The sequence below is a fragment of the Nelusetta ayraudi genome, unplaced genomic scaffold, assembly GCF_046127955.1.
Source record: "Nelusetta ayraudi isolate G7.1 ecotype Tasmania unplaced genomic scaffold, CSIRO-AGI_Nayr_v1 ptg000004l, whole genome shotgun sequence".
Lineage (NCBI taxonomy): Eukaryota > Metazoa > Chordata > Actinopteri > Tetraodontiformes > Monacanthidae > Nelusetta > Nelusetta ayraudi.
In genome coordinates, this window is record NW_027466054.1 from 9854189 (window position 1) to 9872500 (window position 18312).

At 44.0% G+C, this 18312-nt stretch overlaps 1 protein-coding gene across 2 annotated transcripts in view; it reads left to right on the forward strand.

Moving 5' to 3' along the window:
- LOC142893214 (protein kinase C beta type) overlaps nucleotides 1–18312 on the forward strand; it is a 33538-nt gene that overhangs the window by 11175 nt on the left and 4051 nt on the right. The window contains exons 3-17 of one of the 2 annotated variants that reach the window (XM_076033570.1): nucleotides 3205–3287; nucleotides 6693–6804; nucleotides 9039–9167; nucleotides 9753–9909; nucleotides 10248–10382; nucleotides 10478–10574; nucleotides 11113–11259; nucleotides 11359–11532; nucleotides 11977–12068; nucleotides 12392–12454; nucleotides 12674–12812; nucleotides 13778–13858; nucleotides 13944–14051; nucleotides 15205–15345; nucleotides 15814–18122. In XM_076033570.1, the coding sequence (XP_075889685.1) occupies nucleotides 3205–3287; nucleotides 6693–6804; nucleotides 9039–9167; nucleotides 9753–9909; nucleotides 10248–10382; nucleotides 10478–10574; nucleotides 11113–11259; nucleotides 11359–11532; nucleotides 11977–12068; nucleotides 12392–12454; nucleotides 12674–12812; nucleotides 13778–13858; nucleotides 13944–14051; nucleotides 15205–15345; nucleotides 15814–15966 (1811 nt within the window). In that variant the 3' untranslated portion in view covers nucleotides 15967–18122. Of the gene's footprint in view, nucleotides 1–3204; nucleotides 3288–6692; nucleotides 6805–9038; nucleotides 9168–9752; nucleotides 9910–10247; nucleotides 10383–10477; nucleotides 10575–11112; nucleotides 11260–11358; nucleotides 11533–11976; nucleotides 12069–12391; nucleotides 12455–12673; nucleotides 12813–13777; nucleotides 13859–13943; nucleotides 14052–15204; nucleotides 15346–15813; nucleotides 18123–18312 lie in introns of those variants that run through there. The other variant, XM_076033578.1, reaches the window with a different exon arrangement.

Sequence of the window (18312 nt, forward strand, 5' to 3'; positions counted from 1 at the left end):
AAAAATAAATAAATAAATAAATAAAATATCATGCATGAAGTAATTGCTTGTTTGAAAATATTTGTCGTACAGTCTTTGTGCCCTGTTGTGCACATTTATCTCTGCAGCTCCATCAGTGAGCCGTCTCATATGTGGCTCTTCTTGCAGGAGAGGAGAGATCTGCCTGCCTCTCTCAGTGGCCGACCCTGCCTGCCTCCTGTGTGTGTGTGTGTGTGTGTGTGTGTGTGTGTGTGTGTGTGTGTGTGTGTGTGTGTGTGTGTGTGTGTGTGTGTGTGTGTGTGTGTGTGTGTGTGTGTGTGTGAAGAGGCAGGGGGTGGGGATCAAGTCCCCGTGACAAACACACACACATGCGAGACGGTGCAGTGCGCACACCCTCTCCAGGCCACTGCCTGCTCTCCGGCTAACGGACCTCGTGGTTCACAGTGTGTCTGCTTCACTGGAGTCCATGCCGACGTCGCCACAGGTTTTGCATGCGCAGGCGACAACGCCGGCGACGTGTCTGTCTAAAGTATTTCGGCGATGAGTGCGTTTTGTAGAATTCCCATCAAATTAAAGGTAGTTTCTGTTGGCGATCATTTCGTGCAAGATCTGAATACAGTCCCACTGGAATCAGAATCAGAATCAGAATCAGCTTTATTGACCAAGTTTGTACATGCCAAACAAGGAATTTGACTCCGTTTTTTTTTTTTGGAAGAAATCGGTAGTAACAGAATACACAAGACGAAAACCTGTTTGTTTAATTTTAGAGTCATGCTGAAGTACCAGTTGGAGTAGCATTTAAATCCTAACAATACTCCTTCAAAACATTTAAAAACTTTATTATCACATATTATCACTGTATTTAAGGCGTTACCAGCTCGAAGGTTGGTTTTCCTCCCCTTAGAACGGTTCTCACATATATATATATATATATATATATATATATATATATATATATATATATATATATATATATATATATATATATATATATACATATATATATATATATGTATATGTATATATATATATATATATATGTATATATATATATATATATGTATATGTATATGTATATATATATATATATATGTATATGTATATATATATATATATATGTATGTATATGTATATATATATATATATATATATGTATATGTATATATATATATATATATATGTATATATATATATATATATATGTATATATATATGTATATATATATATATATATATATGTATATGTATATATATATATATATATATGTATATATATATATATATATATATATATATGTATATGTATATATATATATATATATATGTATACACACTATATTACCAAAAGTATTTGCTCACCCATCCAAATGATCAGAATCAGGTGTCCTAATCACTTGGCCTGGCCACGTGTGTATAAAATCACCTAGGCATGCAGACTGTTTTGACAAACATTTGTGAAAGAATGGGTCGCTCTCAGGAGCTCAGTGACTTCCAGCGTGCAACTGTCAGAGGATGCCACCTGTGCAACAAATCCAGTCGTGAAATTTCCTCGCTCCTCAATATTCCACAGTCTACTGTCAGCTTTATTATAAGACATGGAAGAGTTTGGGAACAACAGCAACTCAGCCACGAAGTGGTCGGCCACGTAAACTGACGGAGAGGGCTCAGCGGATGCTCAGGCGCAAAGGTGCAAAGAGGTCGCCCACTTTCTGCACAGTCAATTGCTGCAGAGCTCCAACCTTCATGTGGCCTTCAGATTAGCCCAAGTACAGTACGCAGAGACCTTCATGGAATGGGTTTCCATGGCAGAGCAGCTGCATCCAAGCCACACTGTAAAGCACGCCGCCACTGGACTGTAGAGCAGTGGAGACGCGTTCTCTGGAGTGATGAAGCACGCTTTTCCATCTGGCAATCTGATGGACGAGTCTGGGTTTGGAGGTTGCCAGGAGAACGGTACATTTCGGACTGCATTGTGCCAAGTGTGAAATTTGGTGGAGGAGGAATTATGGTGTGGGGTTGTTCAGGAGTCGGGCTTGGCCCCTTAGTTCCAGTGAAAGGAACTTTGAATGCTTCAGGATACCAAAACATTTTGGACAATTCCATGCTCCCAACCTTGTGGGAACAGTTTGAGCGGACCCCTTCCTCTTCCAACATGACTGTGCACCAGTGCACAAAGCAAGGTCCTTAAAGACATGGATGACAGAGTCTGGTGTGGATGAACTTGACTGGCCTGCACAGAGTTCTGACCTGAACCCGATAGAACACCTTTGGGATGAATTAGAGCGGAGACTGAGAGCCAGTAACGCTGAAAATCAATGAGCCCTTTGGGACTCCTCGAACGACGAGATGTGATCTTTAGATGTAGTAAACAGACTGAAGTCAGTCGATCAGTTGGCATTAACGTGAAATTACTCACCGTCAGCACTGATTGTGACACATTTTGGCTTTTTGTTGACATTTAGAGCAGTAGCAGAGCTCGTCTGTCTCTCTATCTCAGCCTCTGTCGTCTTTTCACTGAAAATCATTTTGCATCTGATCAGCCATCTGTAGATTTATCATTTAAATTGTTATTTTCTCCTGTATGGAAGGTGTTGAGGAAGACTTTTTTTGTCCCCCTGTTTCTGATGAGGCATCTGCTTCCGAATCAGACCGCTCTCATTCACTGCTGTTCTCTTACAAAATAACGGTAGTTTGAAGCAATACCGTCAACAACTAAGCAACATTCTCCACAAGTAGACGGCCGGCCTTTTTTTTTGTTTTATTTTTTTTTTAAGTGCATTCTTAACGTCTGAGATTGAGGCTATTTCACCACTCGACAAATAAAAAAGCCCCATTAAAACGGGTGAAACCAAACTGCGTGGCATCATTAGCTGCAGGATGTGCGCCAGTATTATTTTCCGACTTCAAGCGGGCGATTGGCGGGGCGTCCAGGCCCGCTGCCATGCGGAGCCGTCTCTGTGGGAAGTTTCCTGCAGCAGCCTTTAATGTGGAGGTGATTAATATGATGATGAGACGCCCCACCATGAGGCCGTAGAAGATAAAAACATCTAAAGTGAAGCGTCGGGGCTAAATATAGGCGTGGACGGCCGCCGAGGAGCAAACAGGAAAGCGCTGAGATACGAGTGGCTGTTTTTGTAAAATGCATCTTTGTCATTTCATTTGAAATTTTGACATAAACGGCTTTTTTAAATTTCTTTTATCTCTCTCTCATCCCTTTCTCTGCAGTGTGCTGTTTTGTGGTCCACAAACGCTGTCATGAATTTGTCACGTTCTCCTGTCCGGGCGCCGACAAAGGACCTGCCTCTGATGTGAGTACAAAAACACACGACGCACTGAAAAGATCTCAGCCGCCTGCTTCCTCCAGCCACGCCGCTTTAACATGCACGGTGCGCACAGCACAGGTGACGGGACAGTAATGGCACTAAGCAGTTCAGATAGGTTTCTCTCATAAACGCACCCCAATTACTTTGTGCCAGCCTGGCAGCAGAAGCTCCCAGGAAATTAAAACTGTGGCAGCGTGCCGCAGCTTCTTTTAGCCTTCATATCTCCATCACAGACTGAACGTGGCAACCAGCCACTATTTTCTCTGTTTTTTCCCCCTATTTTTAGCAGCTGATATTTAGAGGGAAACTCGAAGCAATATGGTGCTCTTTGCAATAGCAGATGCAGTGGCACTACATGTCAGAGACACTAGGGGGGACTGTGTGTTTTTGTAATGAAACCTGAGGAAAATAGATTCTAGAGCAGGGGTGTCAAACATGTGGCCCGGGGGCCGGATCAGGCCGGTGAATGTGTTTCTTCTGGCCTGCAAGATGATTTTGAGAAGTTTGAAAACAAGCTGCAATTTCTTTTTTAATAAAAGAAACTTGTACTGTCCACTTGATGTTGCAAAAGCGTTTTTTGCTATGCTAACAAACTGTGAATACAGGGACTGAGCAAGTGGGACCAAGTACTGCCACTCTGAAGCTACGCTGTCTTCCTACCTTCCCTGTTACGGCTCCTATTTGCCACTCTCATTGCAAAACAAAGAAAACAATGTCAAGTTGTCATAGCATGATTTTACCGGATCGGCACACTTAGTAATGGATTTTTCTCTATTGGCCCGTGAACTTAAATGAGTTTGACAGCCCTGTTCTAGAGTTTTTCTCATTGGTTGTGTCAAAGGATGAATGACAGAAGAGGTGCACCTGCCAATATCACACATTATATTTATGGCGTACATGCAAGCACATGCTTGCACTTGCAACTAACACTACAAGGTTTAGGTGGCAAAATGAACCCATTAAAATATTTTTTTATCGTCTATTAGAATCCAAACTTTATTTAATCAGGTCGGTCTCACTGAGATTAAGAGTGAGCTTTGCTTTTCACACCTGGTCAAGAAAGCAGCACTTAAAGATCCCACTTCTAGAAGCCACAAGGTAAAGACCAATGCAAAATGAATATGTCACACATGTAAAAGATGGAAGAAAAGTTGAGAATTGAGGTACAGACACTAAGTGCAGATCTGAGGATGTGTAGATTTTGGCTGCCAGTGCTGAGTGAAGTGAAAGTGCACAGGCAGAAGGGAAGTAAACTAAGAATAGAAAAAAAAAAAAAAAAGAGGGAGTCGAAAAATGTGCCTCCGACTAGAATGATGTGTCAGCATTCTGCAGCCGAGTCGCAAATCTCAGCGCCACGACGGCATCGAACGCACGTCAACGCTGGGCAGCTCCAGCAGGGGGTGGAAATGAAATGTGGAAGTAGCGAATCGACAACGAAAGACGAAAACAGGCCTCGTTTTACACAATGCACGTGATCCTGGCGACACGGTTTACACGCCGTCGCCTCAAACTTAAGAAGGTTACGAGCCGAAAGTCGAAGTTTGCTGCGTCGGCTTGGGTTCTTTCTCCTCACGTACTGCGGCATCCTCTCGCACTTCAAAGACGTGTGCACTGATTGAGCCCAAATCGGCCCAGAGTTGTCGATGGTTGTTTGTCTCTGTTAAGAACCGGCAACTGGTCCAGGTTGTAAACCTTCACCTTAGCCTTAACCTGGCAATCGATGAGGATGGGTGTGCATTATTTCCTTCGGTGTCGAGAAGCAGAGATATGGAATATTTCATCCCAGAGAACTGTGGAATCACGTCGCTCTCTTTTGGAGAGTATCTACAATCTGCTGTGTGAAAGGCGGCACAGATCTCCAAACAGTGCGTCACTTACGGCAAACACGAAAAGGCCTTTGTACCGATCCTCGTCAGCAGGGGGTGCTGCTGCAGCACTCCCAGCAACCCGCGATGTTTGCCGTCCCACTTGGCTTCACTTTTGCACAACAGCAGGAAATGGAAACATGTTGGCCATCTTTATTCATGTCAGTGCCTCAACTCATTTTATCACACACACACACACACACACACACACACACACACACACACACACACACACACACACACACACACACACTAAGCAAATGTTTTGCTCCTTTAGCATGGTCAGCACACCCGTGAGCGATTGTAAAGGTCCTTGTGGTTCCTGTTGTTGATTACACACACATACACAAACACACACACACACACACACACTCCGTGTGGCGTGACCTCTGCCCTCCTCACCTGCTGAGCTGTCAGGCCCGGAATCACATCCCTACCTGCCAGTCTGGGGGAGATTGTGCTGCGTGGCTGCCTCGGGGTTAATGAGCCGCTGTCGCTCGTTCGCTCTGTCGGTGAGCACGTGATCAATGAGTCAGCGCAGATTCTCCAAACCGTACCGCCGATGTTTGTTAATCTCTCGGCCCTCTGTCTTTGTTTTTGTTATGTCATCAAAGCTTTTTGGCTGCGTCCTATTTCGGAGCGTCCTCCAAACTTAATGACCGCTCTCGGAGTGTTGTGAGAGTTCTCAGCTCTCGGTTACGCTACAGGAATACGATAAGGATGCCCCACGCGGTATTTAAGGCGGAATTGTTGTTTATTGGCAACAGTTTGGTCAAGGAACCGACACTATAGTGTCTGCTTCACACCCACTGTGTACCTTTGGGTTTCAAGTCAGGCTGACTGCAACCCACCAGTACCAGACTTAAAACTTGTACTTCTAGAAGGCAGCCAGAGTTAACCTATTGGGTAGATGACAAACCTTTCTACAAACAAAACCATCATCGTTCTTGTTTTAAAGTTCACCCCAATGGTCGTCTCATTTTCTACTCGCTGCTCCACATAACCCCTCTGGAGTTTCACAGAGGGGTAGAATTCCACCCTGTGCCAATACAGTGAAAACCTTTGACAGCTGTGTACTCAAACTTAACATGACAATTAAGCATGCATCCATCCTGAAGACTCAACAGGTAATTTGGTCTCCAAACAGCAACGCTGACACCATGCACTGAGCAAAAAATATGCGTTTTCATGACACACAGTGAAAAATGAGTCAAAAATGAGATCAGAGGAAAACATGCAACCGTAACTTTTCTCACAAGAACCTTTGAGTTGTGTGAATTCACCACACTACGCAGATAAGTTATGTTTAGCATGTGTTGTTTTTAAGTCTGCAGCTAGAATCTTTTTTTCCACTGTAAAAGGCCAGAATGGTTACGTGGGATCTCCATTGACGTAGGAGACCTTTCGAGAGAGAATCTCATTGATCTGTTGTAGTTAAAATGATCAGCCTAGAAAAAGCTAACTTTGCTTCTTGAAGTATTGCAGTGAATAAAGACTCTTCCCTCCCTGTGTCTCCTCTCTGCAGGATCCTCGGAGTAAACACAAGTTCAAGGTCCACACGTACTCCAGCCCGACTTTCTGCGACCACTGCGGCTCCCTGCTCTATGGGCTGATACACCAGGGCATGAAATGTGACCGTACGTACAGAGGAATCCAGACTTTTACTGTGCCACGACTGCGATGCTCCTCCCCGTCATGTCTGATTGTTTTATCTGCCACTTTTTGACTTAAAACATCCAGTTGCTGTTGAACACTAGGACACAGTGTTTGCACGCCAATGTTCTATCCATGCATTGACCCTTGGTTATTAGTTCATTGCATATTGCATGTGCAAAGTTGACTCTTTTGCACTAAAATAATAAAACGGCTGACTCTCCAGTCCACTAGATGGCTTTCATCTTGATGAGGTCAGTCTGCACAGAAAGGTTTGACTCCTTTTGAGATTTGATATCTGGCAAAATGAAGAAAATTGCAGTATTTTCGCAAAACTAACAATGACTATTTTGGAAATCTAATGCTGTGTCTCCGTTGATTTTCTCACTGATTGGCTCCACAAGTTGGTTTCACTCAAAAGTTGCATCTAAAATTTCTGAACAGCCAAGAGATATTGCACGGATCAGCAGTGAACCTCCAGAATAGTAAACGGCGTCTCTGCAGCTCCCCAGTTGTCTGCTCCGCTACTTCCTCTTCAGCTGCTGCGGGTTGTTGGGTTTTTTTTTAAAGACGCGGCTCCGAAACCTTTCAATAAACATTCTAACCAACAACAAACACAGGTGGAAAGTCAGGACAAAACTTACTGTTGAACACATCATTGTACTTATCAGAGTCAGAAGGGCAGATTCGGAGCAGCTCTGCATGAATAATGGTTTAATGATACGTTGCCACCACATTGTAAATGACAACTGTTTTTTTGCATTTTGAACCAAAAAAAACCTTTAATTAGGCAGCCAAACTTTTACTTTCCCCTTTGGACTCATCTGTGAGGCCGCTGGGTACACATCCACATCTAATTACATAATCAGGCACAACCATTTGATGACAATAGTGAATGAACAACTCGTTGATTCGTGTGGTTGTCTCATGTTTATGGCAGACGAATCGCCCGTTAACAACAGCCCAAAACAGGAAGTGGGTTTATTGGTCCTGACAAACATCAGTATGCTGAGCTCTTCTTGTTTGACGAACTCTAATTTAATGCACGTTTTCACACACGTATGGTAGCCCGCTATATTTACTCAGCGAAAGCAGCTAAAACGCTGCAATGGTCTTGTTCCTACATGTGATGCTCAAGTGAGCCGTTTAACAAAATGCACCATTACCTCAACATATATGTACCACATCTTTGAAATCAAACTTCTGACAGGAAGCTTCATCTACTCCAGCAAATTCAGTTTGTTTGAGCAAATATTTCAGTATTAGACTGCAAACCAAATGCTGGGATTCTGGAGGTGGGATGCTAATATTATGGCTAATTAGAAGTCATACTCAATTAGCTACAGTTAAAATTTTCATAATTCTGAAGCCTGACCAAAGGCGCTACAAATAAATGACTGTATTTCTATTCCCCTTTATGCAAAGTTTTATTTTTCCAGTTTTGCTAGACACCAAAACGTTGCTCACTCTCCTGTTCCCCCACAGCTCAGTGGTCCTGCTCTGAAGAGGGCCACATTTCTCCTGGTTGAAAAGCAGTTTTAGAATTTCTGCTGCAGTGATGAAACGAGTCGTGTTCCCGTACCCTCGGTTTTTTTCTGGGTCATCGCTCTTTCGAGGGGGATTAACTTTTAATGAATGGTGCAGCTGAGCCGGAGAGCGATGTAAAGGAACAGGAATAAATGGTATCTGTGCGGCATGATGGGGAATAATTGCAATGGTGTGGAAGAGTAATTCTCGACAGAAAAGACGGGCTGATGACACTTATGACCTCTGAAAAGCCCTAAAAAGAGCAGCCAAGTGTGGCGTTTTATAGGGCAGAGCAGTCTGACACCTAGTGGAAGGAAAAGGAAATGAAACCTTTCAGAAATTAATGAACCCTTACTGTTTTGTGCGTTCACCTAAATAGCTTTAATGAGTGCGGATGTTTATTTGATAGAAACATATTTACATTTTCAATGTCAGTTTGCCACATAGCTTCGTCAAAGATCAGTGTTCACAGCCAGAAGAGTGAATGAGTCAGTGAGCTTCACACCAGCTTTCCACATCGCTGTCAGTTTATGTCTTTCACACTTTCCTTCCTTACAGCCAGTTCTACAAAATGACTCACTAGGGCCAGGAATTAAGGGGCGGCAATAGTGAGGGCATCTACTCTGTTATGAAGAATTGTGCAACACTACAGTAATATATCCTTTTTTTTCACCCTGTATCCCGTGTTCAGACTGTATGATGAACATCCACAAGCGGTGCGTGGCCAACGTGCCGAGCCTGTGCGGGACGGATCACACTGAGAGGAGAGGACGTATCCAGATCTCTGCTCAGATCACTGACGACACCCTCACTGTCACTAGTGAGTGTTCTGTCTCCTCTCTCTCTCTCTGTCTCTCTCTGTCTCTCTCTCTGTCTCTGTCTGTCTGTCTCTCTCTCTCTCTCTCTCACTCACTCACTCACTCACTCACTCACTCACTCTCACACACACACACACACACTGACAGCTCTGTCAGCCTTACCCTAAAACTGGAAAGTCCATTAATTGATCAATGATCCAACGGCTGACCCACATCACCACTAGGCCACGCCTCCCTCCGCGTGCCCTCCTCACCTCCTCCCAGCTCGCTCTCAGACAGCTGTAGATTGATTTTGGAACAGAAAGTAAACTGCTTCAAGTGCAAGTTATAGATATACCACGCTGTGGTTCATTCCGTGTGCTTGCGAGTGCGCACCGGCCAGCCATGGCCCATTGATGTGCAGCTAATAACTCATGCTATGCATTATGTCAGGCTTTAAGAGTTTTGCAACTGTGCATAAATTTGTAGTGCAAAATCTGATTGGTCTATTTGAATGTAATAGAAGGTTTGTCTGACCACCTCAACTGGCTAAACCACCTGACCACCTCAACTGGCTAAAAATGTTCCCTGTTGATCGCCCCCTGCAGTCAAAGAGGCCAAGAACCTGGTGCCCATGGACCCCAATGGCCTGTCAGACCCCTACGTCAAGCTCAAGCTGATTCCGGATCCCAAAAGTGAGAGCAAGCAGAAGACCAAGACCATCAAATGTTGCCTGAACCCCGTGTGGAATGAGACCTTCACTTTGTAAGACTTCTGGAATTCTGCACCGGGCTACACACACACACCTCACCAGAAAACACAACTTTATTATGGAACAGCTTAAACTAACACTGACTCCTTCATTGTTGTCTCAGTGAATCACAGCTTGAAAAAATGACCTGCACAGTGTGATTTTTGTTTCATTGAATTTCTTTTCCACCACTTTGTGGAAATAAATAACCAGCAAATAAATAATGCACAAAACATAAAATGTAGAAACCCTGAAATTCTTCAATGTTCTTACTTTTTGGTTGAACGCTCCTCAGATAGATTTGTCCATGTTCCCCCTGACTGCTCTCCTCTTTTTCTGCTTTCTTTAACAGCAACCTGAAAGAAAGTGACAAGGACCGCCGGCTGTCAGTGGAAGTGTGGGACTGGGACCTGACCAGCAGGAACGACTTCATGGGATCCCTCTCCTTTGGGATCTCGGAGCTGCAGAAACAAGGCGTAGACGGATGGTGAGATGTCAGGAGGAGGAGAGGAGATGGAAACAAACGGGAACAATCTCTTAACAATCCCGACGCTGCTCTGTTTTTCATACTGTGGGATTTAGGTTCAAGCTGCTGTCCCAGGAGGAAGGAGAATACTTCAACGTTCCTGTCCAACCAGAGGGCGAGGAGGGTAACGAAGAGCTGCGGCAAAAGTTTGAGGTGAGGGCCAGCGATGGGAAGTAACCAAGTATAAATACACTATTACTTTACTTATGTAAATTTTTCAGGTATCTGTACATTTTTTTTTGACAAATTTTTACTTTAACTTCTTTATATTTGTTCACAAATATCTGTACTTTCTACCTTTAACACCAGAAAAACATGCTTGTTACTTGTTTGTTTAAAAGAGTTTAAAATACTCAAATTCTGTTCAAAGTCATCCACTTATTATTATTCATTATAGCTATTGTTGCTGAATTGGAGCAATTTGAACTCTGCTGTTGTGTAGTTAAATATGAAAGTGGATTATATTTTAGAGCAAGACTATTATAGAGTACCGTGGCTTTCTGAGTAAAGCAGTTGAAACAGTACTTTTGCTTTTTCCAGAGTATTCCTTTACACAAGCATCCATGCTCTTATTTTAGTACAGAATGCAAATACTATTGCCACCTCTGTTTAGGACCACATAGGGGCATCCAGGATTTATTTCCAGTCACCTTTTAATTTTCCTCCACTGATGCATTTTGTTCTCTCTCAGCGGGCGAGGGTGGGCCCGGGGAAGCCCACAGACTCCTCCTCCTCCTCCTCCTCAGTGTGCAAGTACGACAGCAACGGCAACCAGGACCGGGTCAAGCTCTCGGATTTCAACTTCATCATGGTCCTGGGGAAGGGGAGCTTCGGCAAGGTGTGATGCCCGTCGGTAGTTACTCGTGTCAGTTGCTGAAAAAAAGCCAGCGCGATGCCGGCGCCCCTTGCTGATTTCCCTACGCTTGACTCGGCTCAGGTGATGCTGGCCGAGCGGAAGGGCACCGACGAGCTCTACGCCATCAAAATCCTGAAGAAGGATGTGGTGATCCAGGACGATGACGTGGAGTGCACCATGGTGGAGAAGAGGGTGCTGGCTCTGTCCGGGAAGCCGCCCTTCCTCACGCAACTGCACTCCTGCTTCCAGACCATGGTAGCGCACGTGCACTCACAACGACCAACACTCCAGGCACTGTCACACCTGGATGCTTTGCTTTGCGCCCACACACATCCCAATCAGTTTGCCTGTTTTCCCCCTTGGGTTGTTTTCTGCTCACACTGTGTTCTGGCAGTGGACCACAACAACAAAACAAGTCGTGGCTTAACTCACTGAAAGAAAGTTGCTGTGCTGAACAGTCGTCCTATGAGGACAGCACGACCTCACGGTCCATATTGACAAGTGATCTTACCTGACCACCACTTCCTGGTGATCTTCACTGTTTTGATGAAAGTTCAGTCTTTGTAGTCACACATATTTAAGATATTCACTGCCTTCATTTTGTTGATCCTCCAGTCAGTTCAGGTGTGAAAACACCCCTAAAGCACCTCGGAACTCCCTCATGTTGTTTCCCTGAACCATCTTATTGTCGCCTGCCAGGACCGACTCTATTTCGTCATGGAGTATATCAACGGAGGTGACCTCATGTACCAGATCCAGCAGGTCGGCAAGTTTAAGGAGCCTCATGCAGTGTGAGTGAACTTGTTTTCATTCAGTCTGATTTGTTTTCAGAAACCGGGGCAGGAAGTACCATAATAGTAGTAGTAATAATAATAATAATAATAATAATAATTATAATAATAATAATGATAACAAGATAAAAAGATTTCCCAATCAAATCATCTTTTTCTCACATGAAAACAGCTGATTTTAAGTAACTGTCTTGTGTGTATTATTCCAGAGATAATTTGAGGTGAAATTCCTTATTTTATTTAACGTTCTAGTTTTTCAATTTTGACACACAAGAGACACACACAGATGTGGTGAGCAGCTTTTGTGTTTGCATGTATTTCAGATTCTACGCAGCCGAAATCGCCATCGGGCTCTTCTTCCTTCACTCCAAAGGCATCGTGTATCGGTGAGTCCGCTGGTCCTGCTTCACAGCTCTGGCACTGGACGTGCTGCACTTTTATAGAACACGTGTGTGTGTGTGTGTGTGTGTGTGTGTGTGTGTGTGTGTGTGTGTGTGTGTGTGTGTGTGTGTGTGTGTGTGTTCGTGTTTGTGTGTGTGTGTGTGTGTGTGTGTGTGTGTGTGTGTGTGTGTGTGTGAACGTGCGCGTGTATTGTTTCCCCTCAGTGACCTGAAGCTTGACAATGTGATGCTGGATGCCGAGGGCCACATAAAGATTGCCGACTTTGGCATGTGCAAAGAGAACATGTACGACGGGATCACCACCAAGACCTTCTGCGGAACCCCGGACTACATCGCTCCCGAGGTGTCTTTTTTTTAAAAAAAGAAGAAAAATACATGTATATATATATATATATATATGTATATATATATATATATATATATATATATATATATATATATATATATATATATATATATATATACACACACACACACACACATATATATTTATGCTGGGCGGTTAACGCCGTTAACGTGCTGCGTTACTGCGGGACTTTTATCGCACTATAAAAAAATTGTTGCCGTTAATCTATTCTCAAAGTTGGGTTTGGGAGCTGGGACTACATAGTGTGGTGATTCGACAGAGGAACTACTCGTTGCGCAGATCTCGTCTTTGGTGCGTCACATTTATGTCACCTTTTATTTTGTAGCTTGAACTTGTTGGAACACACCCCTACATGGCGGTAGCAGGGGGCTAACTCGGACAGAGTCCACATTGACTCACGGTTCGGACCGACACGAACAAAACATAATGTGCAACACCAAAGGAACATTAAACACGCACTAACACACTCAAAGACACTTTTATGCATGGCCCAGTCTGTCTGAGTTACAACGCCAGCTGACATGGATGCCGTTGCATGGTGTTGTTGCACCCTCTGTTGGTCCTTCCAGGTAGTTCATGAAAGAACTTTGTCCACATAAGACAGACCTGTGTCAAATTGCCTGATGGTTACATGTCGCCCCAGCCAACTTGCCTACTATGCATGTTTATTTTCAATAATAAACAGAAACCAGTCCTCAAGGACTTACTTCTGGTCATTATTTATGTTGCACACAAAAATTTTGAATGCCTTCAGCAGACTTCTAATGAACGATTTTAATCGAGATTAATCGCGATTAACTCCCGGATTGGAGTGCGATTAATCGCTATTAAAAATGAATTCATTAATTAATGAATGAATGAATGAATGAATGAATGAATTAATGAATGAATTTATTTTACTGAGTTAATCTGACGTGATACTCACCTGCCTTGTCTCCTAGATCATAGCCTATCAACCGTATGGCAAGTCTGTGGACTGGTGGGCCTTTGGGGTGCTGCTGTACGAGATGCTGGCCGGACAGGTCCGCTCGGCCTCCGTTGTCTTTGAGAAAAGAGGTTTTGTGCATGAGCGTGACATCTTTTTCTTTTTCTTTTTCCTCACGCCAGCCGCCTTTTGACGGGGAGGACGAAGACGAGTTGTTCCAGTCCATCATGGAGCATCACGTCTCCTACCCCAAGTCCATGTCCAAAGAGGCCGTAGCCATCTGCAAGGGGGTGAGGGAGGAGGACACAAGCGTGTGCGCGCACGCACACACACACTGTGTGTGCTGCTAAAAAGATGGAAGGTGCTCTGGCGGAGATGGAGGAGTGAGCTCAGGTGTTTCCTCACTGTAGGACAGAGCACCTGGAAACGCCTGAGCTCACTTCTCCATCTCTGCCAGAGCACCTTCCATCTTCCATCCCCACAATACTGCAACTGTCTGGCAAATAAGAAATGGCCATTTTATTATTTCCTCCACCTCTCAGGTCGATTCTAGTTCTGGTTTAACAATGCTTTTTGCCCCAGGTATTAGTCAAGCTGACAGAACTCACACACACGCACACACACACACACAATCCCACCTGACATGATTTTGAAGCCGTAAGCTGTCTCGGAAGTCGCCCTCCGTTAGGTAATAAGTCGCTACAAGAAACTCAAAATAGAACCTTTTTTTGTGGGGGGGGGGGGGGGGGGGGGAGCAGTGAGTAGCCCAGAGTGACTGAGAAGATTAGTAGAGTATTTTCTTTTTTTACCCTCAAGGCACCGTGTCGACTGAAGTTCCTGACGTCATTTTAAACTGGCACGAAAAATGTAACCTGACACGACTTGCTCTGAGTGGACGTAGTCGAAGGGAGAATCACATACAGGACTGAGAAAGACTCTTATTTTCCCTCTAAGTTCTAACTGTGTTTACATCTGACCTGAAACGTTTCTCAAATCAAACCAGATGGGTGTTATTTAGCATTTTGATCTGGAAAGGTGCTTGGAAAAATGGGTTGATAGATTGGACAAACCTTCTATTGCATTCAAATAGACCAATCAGATTTTGCACTGCAAATTTATGCACAGTTGCAAAAGTCTTGAAGCCTGACATAATGCATAGCATGAGTTATCAGCCGCACATCATTGGCCCATGGCTGGCCAGTGCGCACTTATTCGTTTCTCCCAGTTTAAATTGTAGGGAAAACCTCTTTTCCAATGAGAAAAGCCTTCAATTCTTTGTTCTTGAAACGTGCAAGTGCCATCCAGTTGTGATGAAAGCACCTCTGCTGCAGCATCCAGCAGCTGATTGGTCAATACAATTTTAAGACTGACTGAAAACACCCTCCTTTTGGGGAGGAGCCTGAGTGATCCATGGTCAACCTCGCGCGTGTTCGTGTGTTTCAGCTCATGACCAAACACCCAGGTAAGCGTCTGGGCTGCGGGCCGGAGGGCGAGAGAGACATCAAGGAGCATGCCTTCTTCCGCTACATCGACTGGGAAAAGCTGGAGAACAAGGAGGTGCAGCCGCCATTCAAGCCCAAAGCTGTGAGTACAAGACACACACACACTCAAACACTCAAACTCCCGCACACGCACACACATTCTTCAGCTGTCGACCAACACCCTCAGCCTCAGCCTTCAGTCCCAGGCAGGTAAGTGTGAGGGAGAGCGCTCATCCCCTGAACCCAACCATCGTCCTGCCATTGCTCACTACCCCGACAGACTCAACCCGTGTCTGTTAGCGTAGCGACCAATGATGACGCTGAAATGTCACCGGCTCACACACGGACCAATGGAAATCCACAGTCTCGGCTGTGAGTGATTTGATTGGTTGTTGCCATTTTTTTTAGTTGTATTTCTCTTTTTTCTCTCTGTTTGTTTGTTTGTTTGTTGTCCTTTTTTTCCTCCGCACCTCCCCCCTGAACACTGAACTCATTCCATCCTCTCCCCGCCTCTCTCCCTCTCTCTCTCTCTCTCTCCATGTCTCTCTCTGTGCTCTCCTCTCCACGGCAGTGTGGGCGCGAAGCTGAGAACTTTGATCGTTTTTTCACACGCTACCCCCCAGAGCTGACCCCCCCAGATCAGGAGCTTATAGCCAACCTGGACCAAGAAGAATTCCAAGGCTTCTCATTTGTTAACCCTGAGTACCCTCACACAGCCCAATGACCTTCCCACACACATAATCGCCTGGCCTTGACACCCCACACACGCCCCCATCAGGTCGCAAACATGCCGTAAAAAAATCCCACTAAATAATCACAGTGACTTCATATCCAGACTTATTTAAAATTTTCCAATCATGTGCTTATTTGCATTTTTGAGCATTGTTTCAGATGATTGATATTAAAAAGAAAAAAGCATATGTATGCAGTTCCAGAGCAGGAGTGAGAAGGCAATTAGCTTAGCTGTGGAAACAGACGGAAGAACATGAGAATGAGCTATTCTGGTTGACATTGTTTATTTGTTTGCACAGAATCAGGATTATAATTAAAAAATATATAATGTATATATAATGTACAAGATATTATTGATCTATAATGTACTTTACGGTTTGCTTCGCTGTTAACGAGCACCAAATGACTACCTATTTTTCTACTTATCCATTCCAACGCAGAAACTTTCAATTCAATGAAATAAAGACAGACAAAAAAGAAAAATCACTAAACACGGAAATTGCCATTATTCTGCAATGAGTACAAAATTTAGTTGGCGAAAGTAGAATTTGGAGCATGTTGCATGCGCAAAGGATGACTGGGCACTTGGTGAGAGCTATAGCAGCTAACATCAGTCAGACAGTCATTTCTGTGCAATTGATATGACAGGTGTGGACTTGGTGGAGACGTCCATCACAAAGTCGATATTTCAAAAACAGCCAAATTAGCTCCCTCATGTTGGTCTTTTATGAGGTTTCCATGCTGCTAAGCTAGACCCAGAGACCTTCTGGCTCCAGCTCTCTGACATACATACAGACATAACACGTGATAGAAATCCTCTAGCACAAAAAAACACCCAACATTATCTCTAACCTTTTACATGAACAGGCAAATGTGCTCAGAAGCAATCACACTTGTGTCAAGTCCGCCGTGGTGGGCTCATCCACATTGTCACGACACTCACATCCGCTCTGTTAGATGTATTTTTTTTTCGTTGTATGTTTTCGTACACAAAGGTGTTGCTCCTGAAACGCCGCCCAGCAGGTCGGACCCACCAGAACCTGCCCCGTTTCCGTTTAAGCCTCCTCACGTATTGACGACAGTGACCTGCGCAGTGATGCTGATGAGTTGTGCTAAAAATACTTGTAATATTCATACAGTGTAAGTGGAAAATTGAACCAACTGTTTGAGTAATGATCAGTTTCCTCATGTTGACCTTGAACTCTTGTCTATAGAATACGAGCACTTGTACACTTTCTGTCCAGTCAGTGTTGTGGTGAGCTTTTCTGACGATGTTTTTCGCTGAATTTCCAAGCAGTCCGAGGAAGTGTCGCGTTGACACGTGCGCAGCCTTGCGGGTGGGCAACCCGCCCTGTCAATTCCCTGACACGTTCACCACATGACACTGTGTTTCTAACCACAGAAGGGGACAAACTAGCAGCATCCATTTCAATGAATGAATCTCAGTCACAGACAGATTTTTTTATCTATAAAAACCGCATGTCCCAAAGTGCCAAAGTAGGTTCGCAGATATTTTCGGTGGGGGAGCTGCCCGTCTCTCTAGCTAGGAAGCACAGCAGCCATCCAGTGCCATTTGTTTTTTGCAGTACATGTACGAGTAATTAGAATATGCATCATAGTGCTCTCAATGCAAATACCCCCTGTGGGCTTGTATGAGACAATATGTGTGAGGAGACGTGCGTTTCAGGTCGTTATTATCCTTTTATTTGTGACTGTAAAAAATGCAGGTCAGTAACAATGTGTCAAATCTTAATCTTCTCGCGCTCGTATCAGAAAGTGAGGAGGCGGCATCGGCGGTGTCCTCACAGTGACACGGCACATCTGGCATATTTACACAGGGACGCTTGTCAATAAAAAGGGTGTGTCTCTGCTGAGGGCGAGCAGTTGTGGAGATGATGCCGACATGGTCCAAAGTATGATGAAGAGGGAAATAAAATGAAATTATATGTGTGTGTATATATGTGTATATGTAAATATACATATACATATATACACATTGACATACATATAAGTACACACACACATTTATCAAGCTGTGTATGAGAAAGTAAAGTGTTTGGGATGAGAGAATTGCTTTTGTGGATTGTGTAACTGTCCTGTATGACTGGAAACTGATAATATACTCACTGGTGCCTACCAGACTCCCTCTGCTGTGTCTGCTTTGTTACTGCTGCTCATTCAACATTTGGAAATATGTGATGATTTTTGCAGAGAACATTCACCACTCTGCACTCGACAGTGTGTGAAGAAACAGAACGTTGGAAACTTCAGATATAGACTCAGCATCTAGTTTTGATTTTGTGCCTTTGAATTCTAAATTCATACCTTCCATTGACAC